The following is an 18911-nucleotide window of genomic DNA, read 5'->3' as shown; positions in this document are numbered from 1 at the left end:
TGCCCGCCGCCCGCCGGCCCGGCCGCGCCGCCCGTGCGCTGCGCTGCGCCGCGCCGCTCCGCGCCGCACCGCGGCGACACCTGGCGGCCGCGCCGCGCGCAGCGCCGCAGAGCGGGGGGCCGGGGGGGGGAACCGGGGAGGAGATGGGGCGAGACGCTGGGTGCGCGGCGGGTGTGGGGCTGGATTTGGGGGCCGGGGGGAGAGGGGCTGGTGGGGAGGTGGCAGACAGGGCTCTGGGTCCTGGGAAGAAGATGGAGAGTGCGGGAGAGCAGGAGTCTGGGAAGGAGGCACCGGAGGGGGGCGGGGGACCGTGTCTCATGTCTCGCAGGAGCCCGGAGCAGCACTTCCCTGTGAACAAGGGGCAGTCCCCAGCTCGCCTCATTTTCCTGCAAAATTGCTGCTGCTTCTCAAGTTACTCAAGAGCGAACCGCGTCTGGAACCGAGCGAAACTACAGACCCGTCGGCGGGGAGGAGCAAGGCCCAGCCATGCCGTAACCCCCCTTCCTGCTTGCAGGCCTGGGCTCCACACACTCACGGAGCCAGCCAGCATCGCTGCCTTGGGCGGCCCGATCCTGCAGCCCTGAGTCACATCTATGGCACCACCAGACCATTTGCACAAGTCAGCCAAAGCAGGCCGGCAGGAGCAGGCACGTGATCAGAGCCGGCGCTGATTTACCTGGCTCTGCACGCTGAGCTCTTGACCCGGGGCCCTGCCGTCTGCCCAACAAGTCTCGGGAGGGAGGAAGGGCAGAACAAACTTCCAGGGGTTATAGAGGAGGGAGCGCCAAGGGTGCAGCTTTTCCTTCACTGGAGCAACGACAGGCAGAACTGCCGGCCTGCAACCAGAAATCCCCGGGTGCCCCAGGCCTGGGCTCCGAAACCACGTGGGATTCCCAGCACCGTGCACATGGGGGGAGCTGAGGGCTTTCACTCAGCCTAAGCACCCAGGGACAGAGAAGGAGTTTGGGCTTTAAAGCCCAAAGACCCAGTAGCAGAGGGGCCTGTGTCCGAGCCCATTGCGAGGACGGGGAGGCAGAGGGCTAGTAACCACTTTGTGACTACGGGAAGGTGTTCCCAAAAGTTGATGAGCGTCCCCCCACTTTGCCGAGGTAATGAAGTACGTGCGGTGTCGTTGCAGCAGGGTCGCCGAGCTGGTTCTGCGATGCTCCTCTGCGTCTCCTTTCTCCCCCAGCGTGCCATGGCCCTGTGCTTCCCACGCCGCAAACCGGCCGGGCTCACCGGGCTTCCCCTTTACCCTCCTATTAGCGCATGCCTTTCCCTTTAGTCTGCCTTGACCCTAGGTGGAAACTTGTTTGGAAACAGAGGCAGGTAATGGTTTCTGTAGGGCCCCGTGCGGAGCCCTTTCGCCCTCGGCACCTTCTGCGGCTCCTCCCCATGGGGCAGGAGCTGCCAAGTTCAGGCCTGCGTTTGCTTCCTCTTCCAAGCTTTCCAGCCGGCCCAGCCTGGCACGGCTGCTGGGAGCGCGCCAGCCGGCCGACCCCTCCCTCCTCTTCCGTCAGGGCAGCAGGAATCCCAAAAGCACAAACCCAAAGCCTTACGTCTAATCAGCAGGTCATATCTGGGGCAACTGGAGAGCAGCTGGAGCAGGAGGCGGAGAGGTGCGGTACCTGCGTATGCCAGGTTATTGCTCCCGCCTCGCCTCGCCTCGCCAGGCCTTTCCAAAGCCAATGGGGCGTTTCTAGCTGATGTTTATGAAGCCATGCTGTCCCCTCCGGATGCCGGCCGGTCCCCACGCTGGCCCCGCCGCCAGGAGCGAGGGCTCCGGGAAGGGGAGCGCACGGGGAGGAGGGTCCTGCCACGGGGCAGCTCTTCCCGGCAGCACCCAGCTGCCTGCAGACCCTGCGCTGGAGTCGGAGCAGGACTTATGGCTGGCTGGGTCATGTTAAAATTACTCAGCGTCGTTCAGAGATTAGGGCATTTTCCAGCCCCACAAGGCAACCCCGGGCTGGCTGCCCTGCCTGGCACCCAGACCCACCTGGTGTCAGGGAAGCTGGCGGTCCCTTGGGAGCCTGCCTGAAACCCCACTTTTAGGCCCTCTAAGTGTCAGGGTCCTGCCCCATAAAAACGCCGTGGGTGCGAGGGAGAGTAGCAGAGGCTTGAATCCCCGCAGCCCCGTGCCCTGACGTTGCGTCTCAGACAAGAGCAGACTGGCTCTGGCTGCTCCCGCACAGGACGGAGGCGGCTCCTGGCCGCCCCCATCCCGCCGGCCTCCGCTGCACACAGGCACCGAGCGGCCGCCCGTCCCCTGGCTCAGCACGGCGCCTGGCGCCCCATCCCTGCTCCCAGAGAGCCAGGGGAGAGCAGAGCAAGTCGCTACCCACCTCATCCAGTGCTCTCTGTCCTCCCTCCCTGAATCCCCATATCCTTCAGCAGCTAGTTATCATTTCCTCCTGTCCCTGGGCAAAACCAGAGCATCTCCTCCTCCTCCTCCTCCTCTTCCCCTCTCGCCTCCCCCACCGCTGAGCACCAGGAAGTTGGACACCCACGTGCCGGGTGCTGGGTGCTGCTCCGCAACGCGAGGGGCTCACCCGGGCTCTCCAGCTCTGCCAGGCTCAGCCTGGCCGGTCCCAGCTTGGGCTGGAGCACCACGCGGCGAAGCGCCCGCCTGCCCGGAGCAGGAGGGCAGCCTGAAGCTGCAGGCGCTGGCTGCAAAGCAGAGATGCTTTTGGAGAGGCCTGTCCAGCCTGTCTTACCCGGGCATGCGGGATTCGGGTGCTGCGAGGTGGCCAGCCCCCCAGGTCCACCCCTATAGCCTATTCCCTGTCATTGGCTTTGCTCTCCCCAGTTCTTCGCCAGGGGCACGCAAATCTTTTAGGGGCTAAAAAGCATTGGGGTGGGCAATTAGGGGGTTGCAGACGTGCTGCACTCTCCTCGGCTGTCCCACGGGAACGGGGTGCAGCCAGTTTCGCTAGCTGGCGCTGCATCCGGGTCGGGGCTGGAGCCCTCCCGGCCACGGTCCCCTCCCAAAGGAGACGGCACACACGGGAGCATCGGCACACCAAGACGCCCCGGCCCCGAGCCTCTCCAGGGCGCTGCGCACGCGCCGGCCCGCGGCGATGCTCCCTGCCCAGCTCGGGGGGCCGAGGCATCGCCCTGCCCTCCCGCGCGGCTGGGAGCCAAACCCTGCACAAATTGGAGCTGCGTTGGCTGCTGGCAAGGAGCGATCGGAGCCTGGCGCGTTCGACGCTGCATATTTACAGGCCCGAACTTGCGAGGCTTCAATTAACTAACACAAGTCACTGGCAGCTGAAAACGCATCTATTTTCAGAGCCTTCGCTCGCTCTGCTGCCCCCGTGAGATTATCCGAAGGGATTTAGGGCCCCGCTAGCTGACAGGCCAGGCCCTTGATTTAGTTTCTAAGGCTTTCTCAAGAGCCAAAGCTGGATCCAGTCGAGAGCGGGAGGGGGCCAAAGCGAGCCCGGCCTTTCTTCCCGTGCGTGGTGTCCCCGCTGCTGCCGAGCGGCGCTGCCAAGCGCGAACCCCCGCAGCTGGCCCGTGTCACCCCCCGCTGCCCGGCTAGCGAGGGCGAATCCGCGGCGGCTCGCGCAGCACTCCCGCCCTTGTCCCGAATAACCACTGGCATCAAACTGGGAATAAGCTGGCTGTGTAATTAGGGAGCCCCTCGACCGGCACCACGCGCCGCGGGCAGTGGCGTGGCGTGAAGCCACGAGCTTCGGGGTCACGGCGTTGGGGGAAGGAGAAGGATCCGACCAGAAAAGAAGCGTCGGCAGAGCCACGTCCCCCCACCCTGTGCCTCACTTTCCCCCAGCCGCGAAGCAGCGGCGATGGGCTGATGCTGCCACTACCTGCTGGCACCATCGCCCCGCCGCACGGGGAGACCCGCTGGCCTGAGCTGCCTCCCGCCGCCAGCTCGCAGCTCCCAGGGGCAGCGCCGGAGGTGGGGAGGCTGCTCAGGCCCCGCGCGGGGGGCACGAGGTGTCCGTATCAGTGGGACACACGAGGCTCCCGGGCTTGACCAGCCTCTGCATCCTTTGGCAGAGAGCCAGCGCGTTGGGAGGGTTCGGGGCTCGTCCCCAGCAGCATCCGCAGCCGGCCTCCCTCCTGCTCGCTCCCGGTGACAAAAGGGCGATAAAAGCCTCGTCTGCAGGGTTTGCTCTGCCTCTGGGGCTAGACCGGAGGGAAAGAAGGCAGTCGATCATTTCAAGCTGCGCTCTCGGCTGGGTTACAAAATCACGTCCCTCCAGGAGGTGGGGATTTGTGAAAGCCACCGAGCGTTGTGAAACTCGCGCCAAAGCCATGCCAGCCCGCGCCGCACGGAGAGCTGTGCTTTCATGTCAAAACCTCGGAAGGAAAACCACGCACCTTTCCCTTTCGACATGAGAAAGCAATAACGAAGAAAGTCGCACGGACCCACGCGCACCGCCCGCCGAAAGGCAGCCCTTCCCCGGGCGCCCTGCCGCACTTACTCAGCCCATTGGATCCGTGTTCCTGTTTTGACTGCCTCTGCGGAAGAAAAGCCCAGCGGGGAGCAGAGCTTTCTGCTCCTCGGCATTTCACAAAGCCTTGAGATCTCCGGGCTGAGTAATACAGACATAACAGGGGTCCCCCCCACCCCGATCTGTCCATCTGCAGCAAATCCCGCTCCCGCGGGGCGTCCCGGCCACGGGAGCGGGGCAGAGTCCCTTGTTTGGCCGGGATAACCCAGGCCACCCACCTCTCCAGGCCACTGGTACTTCCTTTCCGTCCCATCCAGGCCTCCAAACCGGGGCTGCACAACAGCCCCGCACCACCGGCCAGGCTTACAGCCAGCAGCAGGCCGGGGGCTCGGCGGTGCCCTCTCCACCGGAGAGGACGCGCTCGCCCAAGGGCCAGCCCGCCCAGGCCCCAGACGCGGCAGCCTTGCACGCCGCAGAGGAGTGGAAAAAACCCGCGAGCCGATGCCTCGAGCCTGGCAGCAGCGCTCAGGGCTTCCCAGCAGCCGGGCGCAAGCTCGTCAGACTTGGCTGATGGCTTGAGAGCGCCGCGGACAAATCGAGCCAAGCGTGACGCTCCTCACGTTAGCCTCGGGAAAAATATTGCAGCGGGCACACAGCATTCAAGGCTCGGGATCCTCTTCCCTTTGAGCTGTTGAGCAAACTTTCCAAACCACTGTTTCTTCGGGCCGCGAGCCAGCAAGGAAAGTTACAACTGCAGAATTTTTCTGAGAAAGTCGTAAGGAGCTGAGAGAGGCAAGGGCAGGCCAGAAGGCAGCGGCAGAGCAAGGCCTCGCGGCCGCGGCTGTAGCCCGCGCTCGGGGCTGGGTTTCTTCTGGCGACGGGACGTTTCCCCTCCCCGTTACTGCCCCAAGTCCCCGCAAGATCAGCTGCCGTACGTCCCCGCTCTGCCTGGCAGTGGAAATGGGGATGTTTTGCCCAGGGCTATTTGTTGACGAAGGCTCCGGGTGACAACAGCCCGAGCCCCAGAGCGTGGTGCCAGCATGGATTTTCTCAGGAAAGCAGCAGCCGAGTCACAGCAGCCTCCGATCTGTTCCCACAGCTCGGCTGCAGGAGCCGCGCCGGAGTTCGCAGGGGACCGGGCTCAGCGCGGCGAGCCAGCAGGGGCTGGCTTGCTCGTCTGCAACCCTCTGCGAGCCGGCGGACGGCGCTTCCCCGGCTCGCGATCCGTCAGCAGCACACGTGCGGGGCAGGGGAGCGCGCCGGGGAGGGCAGGCACCTTTGGGACGCTCCTCTGGGGAACGGCTGCACACGCCGGGCCGGGCCGGAGGCTGCTGCGGCCCGAGGAGGGGCCTAGGAGGTCCGTCCTGGGGGAAGCGGCTGGCTCAGCGCCACACCCCCCCCAGCTGCTCCCCCCTGCCCACCCCAGCTGCTCCCAGGAAAACCAGGCAGGGTCCAGCGCATCCCAGGCACCACGAGGGGCTTTTTCTCCCCCTCTTTCTGTGCCTGGGACTCAGCCCCGTGCATTTCCCCCGGCCGGCCCCAGCCCAGCAGGGTGGTACGGCGCGGGGCCGGCGCCCCGGCCCGGCGCAGAGCGGGAACACGCAACCTTGGGGATGCAGGGCACCGCAGGAACAGGGATGGTCTGGCTCAACCAACCTGGACCCACCAGAGCTACGGCCAGGAGGGTGAAAGGGCCCTCAGCAGCCGCTCTCTGGGCCAAACGGCCACCACGAACGCACGTGCCCACGGCCTCGGCCTCGTGGCCGTTGGCGCCCCCATGCCCGTTTTGGGCTGGCTGGGCCGGTTCCCAGCCGGCTTTCTGTCAGCGCTGCCGAAGGAGACGGCGCTGCGGTCACTGGCCCTCTGCCCCCCGCGAGCCGATTTTAGCCAACACCGGCACTCGGGGGAGGCCTCCGGTCCGTGTCCTTCACCAACAAGTCGGGCAGAGGAAAGGCGACCAAGCGAGCCCTTGGGCCGGCGGGACGGGCAGGGGAAGCGCAGCCCTGATGGGCGCCCCCACGGGTGGCCCTGAGTCAGCCGGCCGGCGGCGGCGCGCGAGGGAGCGTGCGCTGGGGGAACATCAAAAGCTCGTCGGCAAAGCAAGGAGGGAGGCATGGGGGGAGGAAGAGAAGAGAGGGGAGGACAGGAATACTCCATCAGGTGGGGACACACAGGGAACTTGTTCCTCCGTCTCAGCACGGCCCGGGGCCAGCGGGCGCCTGTGCCCGAGCAGGAAATTCCTGCCTGCCAGGACCCGAGCGACCTCTCTCCAGCCTCCCAGCTCCAGCCAAAAGCAGGATTAGGCGTGCGCAGCCTTCCCAAGCTCTCCTTCCCAGGCACCAATGCCAAAATGCTGCCATCAACGCTATTTAAGAAGAAACAACATGAGCAGCACAGTAAATAACCCTGGGAGCACTGGCAGACTGCTGGCAACCGAAGCCGAGCGCGCACATCGCTCTTACCGGTATTTCTGCGGCTCTGACACTTTGCTAGGGGCGAGGGAAGAGGGGGAGCTTCCAAAATTTATGAGCTAGGTTTAGGTTTTAAAAATGCATCTCCTAGAAGCTCTTCAAAACCCGGCGACGGTGAGGGAGAGCAACTGAAAAGCTGCCTTCAGAAATGACTGCAAGCTGCGCGTCTGCCTCGGAAAAGAGGAATTTAGGAGACCTGCGTGGCTGATGTTGCAAACGGTGTCCCCACTGGGATCATTTTGCAAGTCACAGATATCCGTGCCGTGCATTACAAGTCTCCTGTGAAATAAAAGGTAGGGCTAACAAATTAAGCGTTAAAATCCCTCCAGCCCTATGGTAACGTCAACCTTAATGCAGACAGAATTTGGACTGTCACCTCGATCTCACAGCTCTTTTCCCCCTCTGCATCCCTAATCTCCTACTGATCTATGCAGTCAGAGTCTCTAGCCACTTTTGGAAACAGACTCCTTTATGCAAAGGAAAGAGCTTCTGTGTGTAATTTTGCTGAAATATCTCTACTGCAGGGAATTACATATCCAATAATAAAGCCAAATGAACGTCAGGAAGAACTACCACGATATGAGAGTCCTTGGTCTTTACAGATGGACTGTCCGCCAGCAGGGTGCGGCGGAATAAGCAGCTGAAAAATGTACCAATCATTAAAAACATTTAAAAGTAATTTAGCCTGACTGACAACGATGCTCAAAGCAAGTATTTGCCTGCAGAGACAAAATGAGCAATTTCAGTCTCGTCTTTTGTTTTAGGCTCCTTTAAAGTTGGATGGATTGAAAAACGCTGAGCCGACAGCATTCACAGCACAGCCCTTGCGCTGCAGCACGGGCATTGCCCAGGGAGCAGCACCGGGAGCTCCCCTCCCACACCCGGCCATCGTGCTCCCACCCCGATCTGCAAGGATCCGAATGGATGAGGAATATGGTCCCCGGGGCCCCCGCCACATCTCCGCTGAGTTGCAGTGCCATTTAGGATGATGTTTTTGCCATGGAAACATCTCCCTCCTAACAACAGCTCTGTCGGCTCGTGTCCCAAAAGCAGCCCAGCACTCGTTAAATGGTAATTTTTGCTTCTGCCGGACAGAGACTGGAGTCAGCCTTCAGATCCTTTTTCCTTAACTTCTGGGTTAACCCACCAAAAATGCCACATGTGCCCCAGGTTCCTCTCAAATCTCCTCCACAAGGAGTTTTTTGGTGGGATCTCTAGTTACATGTAGCATTTCAAATGCCCAGTGTTAAACGTTTTAGGTGAAATAAGCAACTCTTCTGCTCATTTCTAGGTGTACCCAACCTTGCTCCAAAGTTAGAAGTCAATGACATTTCTCTGCAGCCTTTAGCAACGGATTTGCCTCTTACTGGTACCTTCTCCTAGCACCTTTCAAAGCAGTTAATGTATTCCAAAGCTTGATTTTTCTGCCCCCTTCGTAATCACATTTTGGGAAGCTGCGGTAAGATGCCTTGCAACCAGTTTCTGTCCTTACGTGTTTTACACCAGGCTGCATTCACATCCTGGTATTTTAGCACATCTCCTATTAGAAGACTTTATGAATGAATATTTTAAGAGTCAGCTGAATTTCTTTGATTCATGTTTCTACATAGCCATACAGCTATTTTACCTTTCTTGGAAAAAGAAAAAAAAAAAAAAAGAGCTATTAGAAAGGACAGTGCAAAGCCAGCACACTAAATGCCAGGGCTGAGTTAATATCCTATGCATTACCTTCCAACACCTATCTTGGTCCTCACCCCGGAAGCAGGCTCGTTCCAACCTCCTCTGCTGTGTTTTCCTGGGCCGTTTCACTGTGCGCATGCAGCGCACGGTGGGTGGTTGGGCCCAGGCCAGCCCTCCTACCCAGCCACAGCTGCATTTATGTGCTTCAGGGAAAATGTGAAACAGGAATACTGATAAACTGATCTCACGTGAAGGCTGCTCAATTCTCATCTCACGACTGGACAAGTACATTGCGTCCCCCCATGCCTGCTCCAGCAATGTCATGAAGCTGCTCCTTTGCAAGGACACTTCCAAGGCGAGGGCGCAGAGATTTGCAAGACACCCGTCACGATCATTTATTCTTGTCGTTTCTGACCCCTAGGGTAAGAAGAATATTGCAGCACTGCAGGCACGAAACAACAAGCTTTGTAGGTCATATCAATGTGTAAAGTGCCATTAGGAACCACAGCACGAAGCATGAATAATACTCCCTTTATTCCACCATATACTTCAACACCATTTAAATAAGCGTAAACAGTTATTTATGGACAGGGCTTGTATGACATGTCTGCTCAGGAACACAGGACGAAAATGGAGCAAGACCAGCAGTTTGTTATCTCCCCTGTATACAAGCCAGAATAACCATAGCACTGACAGGCTTAGCGACTTGTCCAACGAATCCTGGGCAAAAGAACAGCAGGGAAATCACTGTAAATCTTACACTCACAGATTTATGCACTATCCATTAAACTGCAGCTGCAAAACACAAGTCCTTTCCTGCCATCCTCCCCTCTGTGAGGGACAGCGGGGCAGGAAAGCATTGTAGGACTCAGAAGATTGGAAAGGGACCTTCAACAACCAATTGGATCATTTATGAAAACTAGGGAATGGTCAACCTTGAAAGCGTTCCTTAAATCCTTTCAACAAATAATAACATTGGTTACCAAAAATTATCTGATAATGCAAAGCCAGTGAGAGATACACAGTGAGTCATCATCTTCCAAGCTTATTTAACTCCCTTTTGTCTTTGCAACGACAAAAGCCACACTCTTAGCCGGAGCAGGGTGAGGTTGCCCCCAAGAGGCAAATGAGACTCAGCAACTAAAAAGAGAAAACACTGAATTTTGTTCTTAAGGTACGACATAAGAATAATTTTTTTTAAAAATCTCCTCACATGCCCTTATTTTCACTTCTCCAACAGGTGAAAACATCTAAAGGATGGGGGAAGGAAGGGAGAGGAAGGAGCTCTTTTTTAGTGTTTCGTTGGGTTTTACTGAGTTCTACTGGAAATCCTGAACCGTTAGACTTGTTCCTTTGTTTTTAGTCTCTCTTACAGTGTCATTACAAAGATCAAAAAAGTCCTCGGGCTTTCCTAAGTGACGCACAGCATTTGATCCCATACACCTCACTAGGTTCCTCTGACCAAGGGCTTTCATGCAACACCTTAAAGACTAATTTCTGTCTCAGGAATGGAAGGAGGGAGACAATCATGAACACAATGGTGAGTTTGGGAACTGCAAGGGATTGCATGACATAAAAGGCCTCAACTGCCAATTTAAAATATAAAGGCAGCCCATCACATCAGACCAAAAGCCCAGCATCTTGGAGGGGCACAATAACAGGACAAAGGTATGGAGATAACCTCCCCAGCACATTCTCTCACTCCCCAGGGATCTGCAGGTTAAAATCTCTCTACAGCACTTTGTATTTTGTAGACCTGGATGGATGGTTCTGCCACCAAACACTTTCTAAACCTTTAAGCTTTTAGCATTCTCAGCTTCCTGAGGCAAGGTCCACAGCTCCGCTGTCTCCTTTTGTTTGCTTTGAGCCTTCCTGCTATTAAAAGAACTAGAGAGTCTGAAGTCAAATTATAGAGTGGCATTGAATAACTACTCTCTATTTACCCTTTTTTAGGCCATCTGATTTTAAAGCTCTCCATCTTACTCCCTCACATTACACCTATTATCTATTTCCGGGCTGAAGAGATCTAGCCTACTTAGGCGACTGCAATTTGCTTTACTCACATCCTACACACGCAAACACACACGCAAAGGTTCCCTCCCAAAGGAATAAACCTGCATCTTAACCATGCCTTGAACTATTTTTCAACAGGATATAGACAGTTGAAATACCTCGGCTGAGATTTACCCAGCCGGGATACTTCCGGGCTCCTTGCAGGCCCACATGCATGAGAACACTCCCCTGCTCGGCAGGAGAGGAGTCCCGTGTCCCCAGCAGCGAGTACGTGCTGCAGCACCTGAGGTTACTGTTAGTTCAAAACTAGAAGTGTCATCTCCAAGATGACTGCCATGCTCGCTCCTGCCAAACTCTTAATAATGAGGACAGCTGACACAGTTTCGCAGGAAACAGCGCTCATGTACTGCAGGGGAAAACAGAATGAGGGCAAGAGAAAAATGGGCTATAAAAGAAAATCAACCAGAACGGAAAGCACGTTGGACTGTGCAGACTTCATCACAACAATGCTGGAGCCCAAATACTGAAAAAACAGGTTAGTACACTGGGGAGGCAGGAAACGTTCAGTGAACGTGTAAGAGAAGTGAGATATAGTGCAGCAGCAGCTAAGCAGCTCTCATCTGCCAGGCCTTTCCCCACAGCTTGGGTTAAGGCAAAGTACACAGATTCAGAGTTTCCAAGCACACAGATCAACATATCTACGTAAGAGCACGAAGGATGCTGTCTGAAGAGCCCACAGCTGCCCTGCACAGCTGCCTTTACAAAAGCCTGCAGTGTGAAATAGGCAACTTAGTGCCTAGCCATCCCCTCTCCACCACCAAGCCTGACAACTTTATGCTATTATTTTTATTCTAACCACTGCCTGCTGGTCAGCCCGGAAGGGAAATGGACCTCCCGCTACTGCCTGAGCTGTTAGAGCCAGGCCTTTAATCTCTAAGCCGGATTTGAGAAAAGAGAGCCAGAGAGCAAGCTGCCATGCCAGCAAGCCTTTAAGCCAAGCCACAGTTCACCGCACTTGCTACTCTAGTGAAGGACTCTCACCCAGTAATATAAAAGAAGCAAACATCCATTTACCCTGCTTTTCTCTGAAACACAGAAGTAACATTGCTCTCCCAGACTCAAGCAGGTGCAGTGGTGAATGAAAACCCAAAGGAAAACACTGGGAAAAGGGTGTGTGAAAATAGCCCCATATCCTGTGGCCAGAAGCCCTCCCGCCTCCATACCGTATGGGTCAAACCTGCTTTAAAAAGCTTCAGGCCTCCCTGCAAGCCGATGGCAAAGACTAAGACACTTTGATGACCATCAAGGGAATACTTCGAGTTACCATCCCCTTCCCTATTAACTTAACACCTACATGAAACTGGGGGGAGAGGGGAAACAAGAAAGCCAAAGATGAAACACCACTAACCATGCAGTGGTAGGGGAGACATTCAAAAAGGTACAACACATCCAAACCCTGCTTAAAGATCGTATGAAAATAAATTCTGAAAGGCAGCTCCTGCACACAGCTTGCAGATACAAAGCATGGGGAATAGCTGTCAGCACCCAGATCAAAATACCAAGAGAGGAAGACAGGAGCGTTTTTCCTCTATCTCACCGCCCAGCACTACCTTTGATACAAGATTAAGTATTCCCTCTCAATTTCCCTAATGCAAAGATGAAGAAACATTGCCTGAAAGAAGCAGAACTCAGACAAAACTAAAGAGCAAATCTGTAAGGAGAAGTGCTTCTAGGAATTTACCTTCTCTGGCAACCTTCCCATTAGTAGCCCCCATCACCTCCCAGCACTGAAAGTCCCTTTCAATACGAAGATAAAATTGGGTCCCATCAGTTAAGCTGGCAAAGCATCCATAAGGCAAAACACCAAGGTATTTCACACATCCCAGGGGAAGATTGGAAAATGATATTTTGAGCCTTATGAAGAGCGTTCAGATAACACAAACCACAGGGAATGCACTAAATCCACTAATGATTGTCTGACCTCTCCGAGCAGCTCCTTTGTCCACGCTGCGTTCAACAAGGGCAAGGTATGCAACTGCACAGCCCTCTGGAAGCTTTAATTAAGTCAGGATCCCACAGTGGCTCTCCTCAGCTCTGTAGACTCCCACAAGCTCATCAAACCTGTTCTCTGCTCCCCAGACTGGCTTCTCCTCCTAAGACTCTTTTCTCTTTTTCAGGGCACTGAAACAAACACTAATATTCCAGTGTCAACAACTGTTCCTCAGGCACAAGGGGGTGTTTTCCACTGGGAATATTTGGGCAAGAATGGGAAGTTTCTCAAGAGCTTGTCAGACGATGGAAAGAGCTGCCAGAAAAAATAGGAGGGCCATCTGCAGCAGCACCCTTTCTGATCTGCTTCTTCCAGTGGAAAAGTTATGCAGACGCTAAAAGCCAGCTGAAGAGGAAAAACTACCAAGTCAGGAACCCCATACTGCCTATGCAATTCCCCTCCTCGGGAAAGGAGAAGGAAAGCATACATGACCAGTGTTAACACTGCGGTGTGATGAACTCCTGCCAGTGATGGGGGCCAGCAGAAGATTCCCCTGCGTAACACAACTACCTGCAGGCATTTGCTTGAATCTCCAGGGACAGCGTAGTCTCCTTCTCAGGCCACGTGCTTAGCGTCTGCCCTGGGCTAGGGCATCTCTAAAGACCCAGAGGTGGCAGCTAGATGATGCTAAGCACAGGCACCTTTGATGAAGTCAGAACTGGCTTGTCTGTGTCAGATAATGAACACTGCACTCCCTATCCATCATTACTAAAGAGGGTCTTTTTCCACTACCTTTAAAATCCTATCCTGTAGCAATTTTACCAGCTACCCTGCTCGCAAGAACAGCATGCTTTGAGTCATCCGCACTTCCCAGTGCAGCTCAACTATCAGCTTTGGGGACTTCAGAGAGTTCCTGCAACCACTACATCAATGAAGCATGCATGTCCTATTGGCCTGCAGCCAGACCTAGCTGCAAGTCATTAATCACTGCTGAAATCCCATCCCTTTCTCAGTTCACAATGGGAACAGTGAGAATAAGAGATGCGCAAACAATTTTGCTGGCATGTTTCTTTCAGCCGAAGACAGTCATACAGAAGCTTGTCAGAAAAAAATTACAAAGACCATACATGTATATTTTATAGTTAGCCTTTAATTTCTGGACTGTGATTACTGCAATAAAGTGCACCTAATTGCACATGAAATGAGATAACATGGCTCTTAATACAGCTAGCATAATATCAAAAGATAAACCTCAGTGCAAAATGCTTATCTGAAGACAACCAAAGTAGTTAAGACATTTACTGTGCAATCAGCCTTTTTCAATACATGTAACTTCTGGCTGGGGGCCAGTAAATGAGTCAGCAAAACACAACAGCAACAAGTTTGCTATTTCATTTCCAGGAGTCCTGAAGCAGTACTCAGCTCAGCAGTCCCTTGTGAAACTCTGCAGCAACGCTTTGGGATCATCTCTGTAAAGATGCTGATGGGCTCCAGTGGCACCAGGGTCCAGACTTGAGCAGCTGGGGAATTATTAGTCAACTACAAGATAGACGGAAGAGAGTCTGGAGCAACTGGGAGCAGCAGAGAGAGGGGAAAATGCCAGAATATATACAGAGGCATTAAGCAGGAAAACACAGAACTGGCTGAGCTAGGAATTACTTCAAGACTTTCTCCATTTATAGTAAGCTAATCAGCAGTGAACTGTGAATCAGCTAAGAACTACAATGGCCACACTAAGACTGAAATAGGACCTGCAGCCATTTTTGTGAACTAGAAGTTGATGCATGCCCATTTTATGCAGAGATACTTAATTAGAAAAGCATGTCTCTTTATTTTTCATTGGTGTATTAAATAAAAGAAATTTCAAAGTGGTTATTTAGTTTGGAGGGGGAAAAAAAACAGCAGTTTCAGTGTGCTTTGAATTGCAATACAAAAGCTGTTAATCTAAACCTCACCCCTTTCCTTCTCCACAATGTACAAGACAGTAACTTTAGCTTTACATAGTAAGAAAATATATACACATTAGATACAGTAAACATTCTGTACTTTTTTTAAACTTTATACAATGTTAGTGAGAAAAATATAAACATTAATAAAATTACATACAATATATTCACACAGTAACCAACTGCTTCCAGGGAAGAGGTTGATACACTATCAAAGACAGAGCAGAGGATGGCATTGCCATCCCTACACAACACCAAGTAATTTAGCTTAAAGCAGTTCTACTGCCAAACAAAGATACCATTTGAGGTAGGTTCTTCCAATTCTTAAATGACACGTTGAGATAAAAAAGGGGTTTTTTTTCTTTCTGAATATACCCCTCAGCCTAAGTCTTGTTCTAACAAAGATAAGCTGATTATCCTGTGAAGAAGGGTACAGAGATGCTGCGGTTTTAGGCTAATTCACTAACGCTTGAAATGAAAGACAAAACATTTAGTATGAATTTGCAAATAAAATACCTTCCCTATGCTCCTTTATACATAATATGTACATACTTAAGTTTGGAGTGGGTTTTTTTTGTTTGTTTGTTTTTTAAATTTGAACTTTATTTTACCTTCTCGTTTTGAAAAGTTGTGAGTCTATCATACAAGACAAGACAGGGTAATCTACAAAAATTAAAAGGAAATAGTATTATAAAATGCGCATGTAGCTATTATTTAAAAATCTCACTTTTAAAGGGAATCCCAGCTGGTGCTTCTACCCAATATCTTAACTTATTGTTCATATATACACACATCCTACAGACAAAACACAGTGCAAGATTTACATGATGGCATTTGCACAGAAAGCACAAAAGGAGACCACGTTTTCCTTTGATTATTTCACAAACAGCTCTTGGAGCTTCGATTACTCATTGCATATGTGACAACACTTGGCACAAAAGATTTCAGACCTCATATGGCTTTCACAGTTATTTTTACACATATGGGCCAAATGCTCATCTCCTCAAATCTCCATTGGGTTGATATTCTAGGAGTAGTACTTCCTCCATTTAAAGACAGGTGCTGAAGCCAGGTAACAAATCTAGGTAAACTTGTATCTTTAAAGAGCAGTACAACAATACCACCCATCTAACAATCTCGTTCATAATACGGTCTTACAGAATCACCTCCTGCACAGTCATATTCACCGCATGAACTAATGCCTGAAGATGAGGAAGTTAAGTTAAAATGAATGCATCGCTGTAATGAAAAATTCTGTTTCGTTATCTGATAAACCACAACCATGGAGCAAAGCATCATCCAACTAACCCGTTGGGGCACAGGCACTGTTCAGCTCTGCTTCCACCCAAGCAAACAAGAGGACAGTCATTTGCTCACATACAACTGCTGTATTTTGCATTATTTAAAGACACTGGATGGTCACGCCAATTCTGCTTTGCAGATGAACGTGTGCAGGCAACTCCATTATTCAGCCCACTTCTGAACTATTTCCTCACCTGCTCACAACAGGAGGTACCTAATACCGTTTGAGAACTCACATTTCATTTTACGGGGCAGGTCTCTTTCCTAGTCATGCTGAACCAAAACTTTCACACAGGTTCATGCAGGCAAGAAAATAAGACATTTCTGAAAAATTTATGTATTGGTGATTAACAATGAAATCAAATGAGAAAACTTCCCTCAGCTTTCAATATGATCAAAAAAATTACAGACTAATTCAGTCAGGGCTATAGAAAGAGCTGCTTTTTTCTCTTCCACTTTACCACATTCATTTTTTCAGAAGTAGCATATTTGTAATAAATGCAATTCCAACCAAACTGTATAGCTGTTTTTAGTATTTGCCTGAATCAAGCTCAAGGTTTAATTCAGGTTTCTGATTTCCTCTGTTCCAACCAAGGCGTAGCTCCATTCATTCTACCTCTTCCTTGGCTTCAGGAAAGATCCTTGTTCAAATTTTCTGTTATTTTCCCCGAACTAGGCAAGGTTTCACAAATCTGGCTCCCAGAAATCATGCAGTTTTCCCTAAGGGGTAAAAACAAAATAGAAAACAACTCAGAAAACCAAAAGATACCTTGAGAGTAAAACAGGCAACTCTTTAGCTTGAGATCACTGTGCTGTGCTGCCGGTCCCTTAGAACTCCATCTGGAAACACTTGCCAGTGAACAGCCAGTTTCCCCACGTGTGAATCAAACCTGAGTATCTTTGAAAAAACAACTTTAACACAGTTGCATCATTAACAGTTTTCATCAACTGGTAAGCAGCTTCTGCAACCATATGCTACTACTATCCAACTCCCTCCCTGCTCTAGAAGAAGAAACCTTCCCCACATTACAAATGATTATTTTTTGCTCACTGCTGAGAACGATTAATATGCTCTACAGTCAATGTTTAATTATGCTTAATTTCAGTTAAAATCTGCATATATGCATTATTTAAACTTTATGTAAGAGATGTACTAGATTACTAGAAAGATGAGCAAAATTTTATTTTAAGACAGGTAACTTTACATTCCAGGACAGGACTTAAAACAGATGGAATCTGATCACATTAAGAAAGAAACCCACCAACTCTAAACTGCTACAAACAGCTCTGAGCCCTGGCTATCAGTAGGGATTATCCACCTATTCCAAAGCCAGCTAGATGTCATGAAAGCAAATACTTTTGCAAGACTACTCATGTAATTATTTATTATTGCATACCTTTACAGAGCATGAAAGAGTTTTCCTAATCAGTGCATGAAATTAGACACATTCAAAGAAGAAAAAGGATCATCAAGGGCTGTTAAATACAAAGGTAGACAAAACCTGTGACTCAGGTGGTTTCCAAGTCTCATACTGCTAGGCAATAGCAGAAAGTACATCACTACACTCATGCCACACTCAAACTCCTTTCCAAAGCATCTGCTAATGACTGCAATCAGAGAAAGGTGCTTTGATTTGATTCAGTGCTAGCATTTTAGGGGGTTATGTCGCCATTTATAAAAAAACAACACTTTTAAGGATAAGATGAAATCCTGTTCTTCACCAAAGTCAAAGACAGAATTTCAACAGACTACACCAATATGTGTATGGCGTACACCATACACATACGTATGTGGAGTGTATTCCACAGCCACACTATTTATGAAGCAAAAATTTTTTTAAAGACTACTGTTTTTCAAACGCTAAGAAATGAGTAAAATGCACCTTGCAATAGGAAAATAGAAAAAGGTTTCACTACATTACCTGAGTAGGCCGAGTGTTTTGTATCATATCCTGCCATTTGCCATATATCCTAGCAACCAAGTCTTTTACCTGCAAATGTAGATTGATTAGTTTAGCCACTTGAAAGAAGGAAAGAATGAACTCCTCTCCCAATATTTACTGGGAGGGAACAGTTTTAGAACTAGCATGCAGACTACCACCACCTCAACTCCTACCACATCCATGAATTTTGGACTTTTAAAGTCACGCCCTTCCACACGAACAGATTACAGGCAGATGATTTCTTATGTAAGCATTCAGAAGCAGCATGCAAGCCTCTGGTCTCTAAACACCCATCTCATCCTTCAGGTAAGTCAGGTTTGTTACAGAAGCCTGACAGTTCACAACTGGAAGAGTTGTCCACTACGCAGCACTACCTGCCTCCGAAAGGAATTCCTCATACATAGGATTGTGCTTTTCATAACCAATTACAAGTAGGTGTTTAATACAAGCCATTCAGAACTAAGATTTGTTTCATGTGCTGTATAAAAACCAGCACAGTGGTGCCCTCTGGAAGCGACTGTACTATCATACAAACAAAGAAGTGACCGGGGGAAAACAGAGAATGGATTTTCCCCTTCCAGCACAAGGGCAATAGAAAGAGAAGAGGCAGGGAACCGGGACACAAAGATTCAAGGCAAGATTCATTAACCTGTAAAGGGGACCCATGCTCTACTAATTCAGTTGAATTAAAAAAAAAAAAAAAAGTCCTTCTTGAGCGGTAAGAAGGCACATAAGTGCAAATGTTTGATTTAAAGTTGAAAAAGCCAAGGCTTTTCAAAGTTTAGGTCTGTCACTTAACTGATCTGACATGGCTTGCTACAACAGCACGTAAAGCGTGAAAGTCATAGAATTAGGACTATTATTAGCAAGTCCCATACCACAAAGCAAATGAAAGACAATTATCCAAGCTTGATGCTACGTCGCATAGCATTGGCTTAAATCCAAAAACATTTTTATTTATTTATTTTTAAAACAATGAGTAAGATAAACATGCAAGAGAATCAGGCTGGTTTCTCAGTCTTGTTTATCTTGCCCTGCATACAGCCTCTGCTCTTAAAAGCAGAAGATTGCTTCCCTTAAGGATCATCAACTACCAGGAAACGAAAAGGGGCAGTTGTGTGAGTCCTAAAAGTCAAGATGCCTGGGCT

The 18911-nt window shown here is 50.9% G+C and overlaps 1 protein-coding gene across 2 annotated transcripts in view; it reads right to left on the bottom strand.

The window, feature by feature from the left end:
- Positions 1-13702: 13702 nt before the first annotated feature.
- Positions 13703-18911, bottom strand: part of SLF2 (SMC5-SMC6 complex localization factor 2) — a 31700-nt gene continuing 26491 nt past the window's right edge. For both annotated transcript variants that reach the window (XR_011142124.1, XM_068949803.1), the window contains 2 exons: positions 17743-17811; positions 13703-16540 (listed from right to left, as the gene is read on the bottom strand). Coding sequence is in view for 1 of the 2 variants with exons in the window: in XM_068949803.1 (XP_068805904.1) it covers positions 16505-16540; positions 17743-17811 (105 nt within the window). In the remaining variant the exon portion in view is untranslated. The remainder of the gene's footprint in view (positions 16541-17742; positions 17812-18911) is intronic.

This window comes from Struthio camelus, chromosome 7, assembly GCF_040807025.1.
Source record: "Struthio camelus isolate bStrCam1 chromosome 7, bStrCam1.hap1, whole genome shotgun sequence".
In the NCBI taxonomy this organism is placed as follows: Eukaryota; Metazoa; Chordata; class Aves; order Struthioniformes; family Struthionidae; genus Struthio; species Struthio camelus.
Note: the sequence above shows the minus strand (reverse complement) of the source record. Positions and strands in the feature narration are given on the sequence as shown.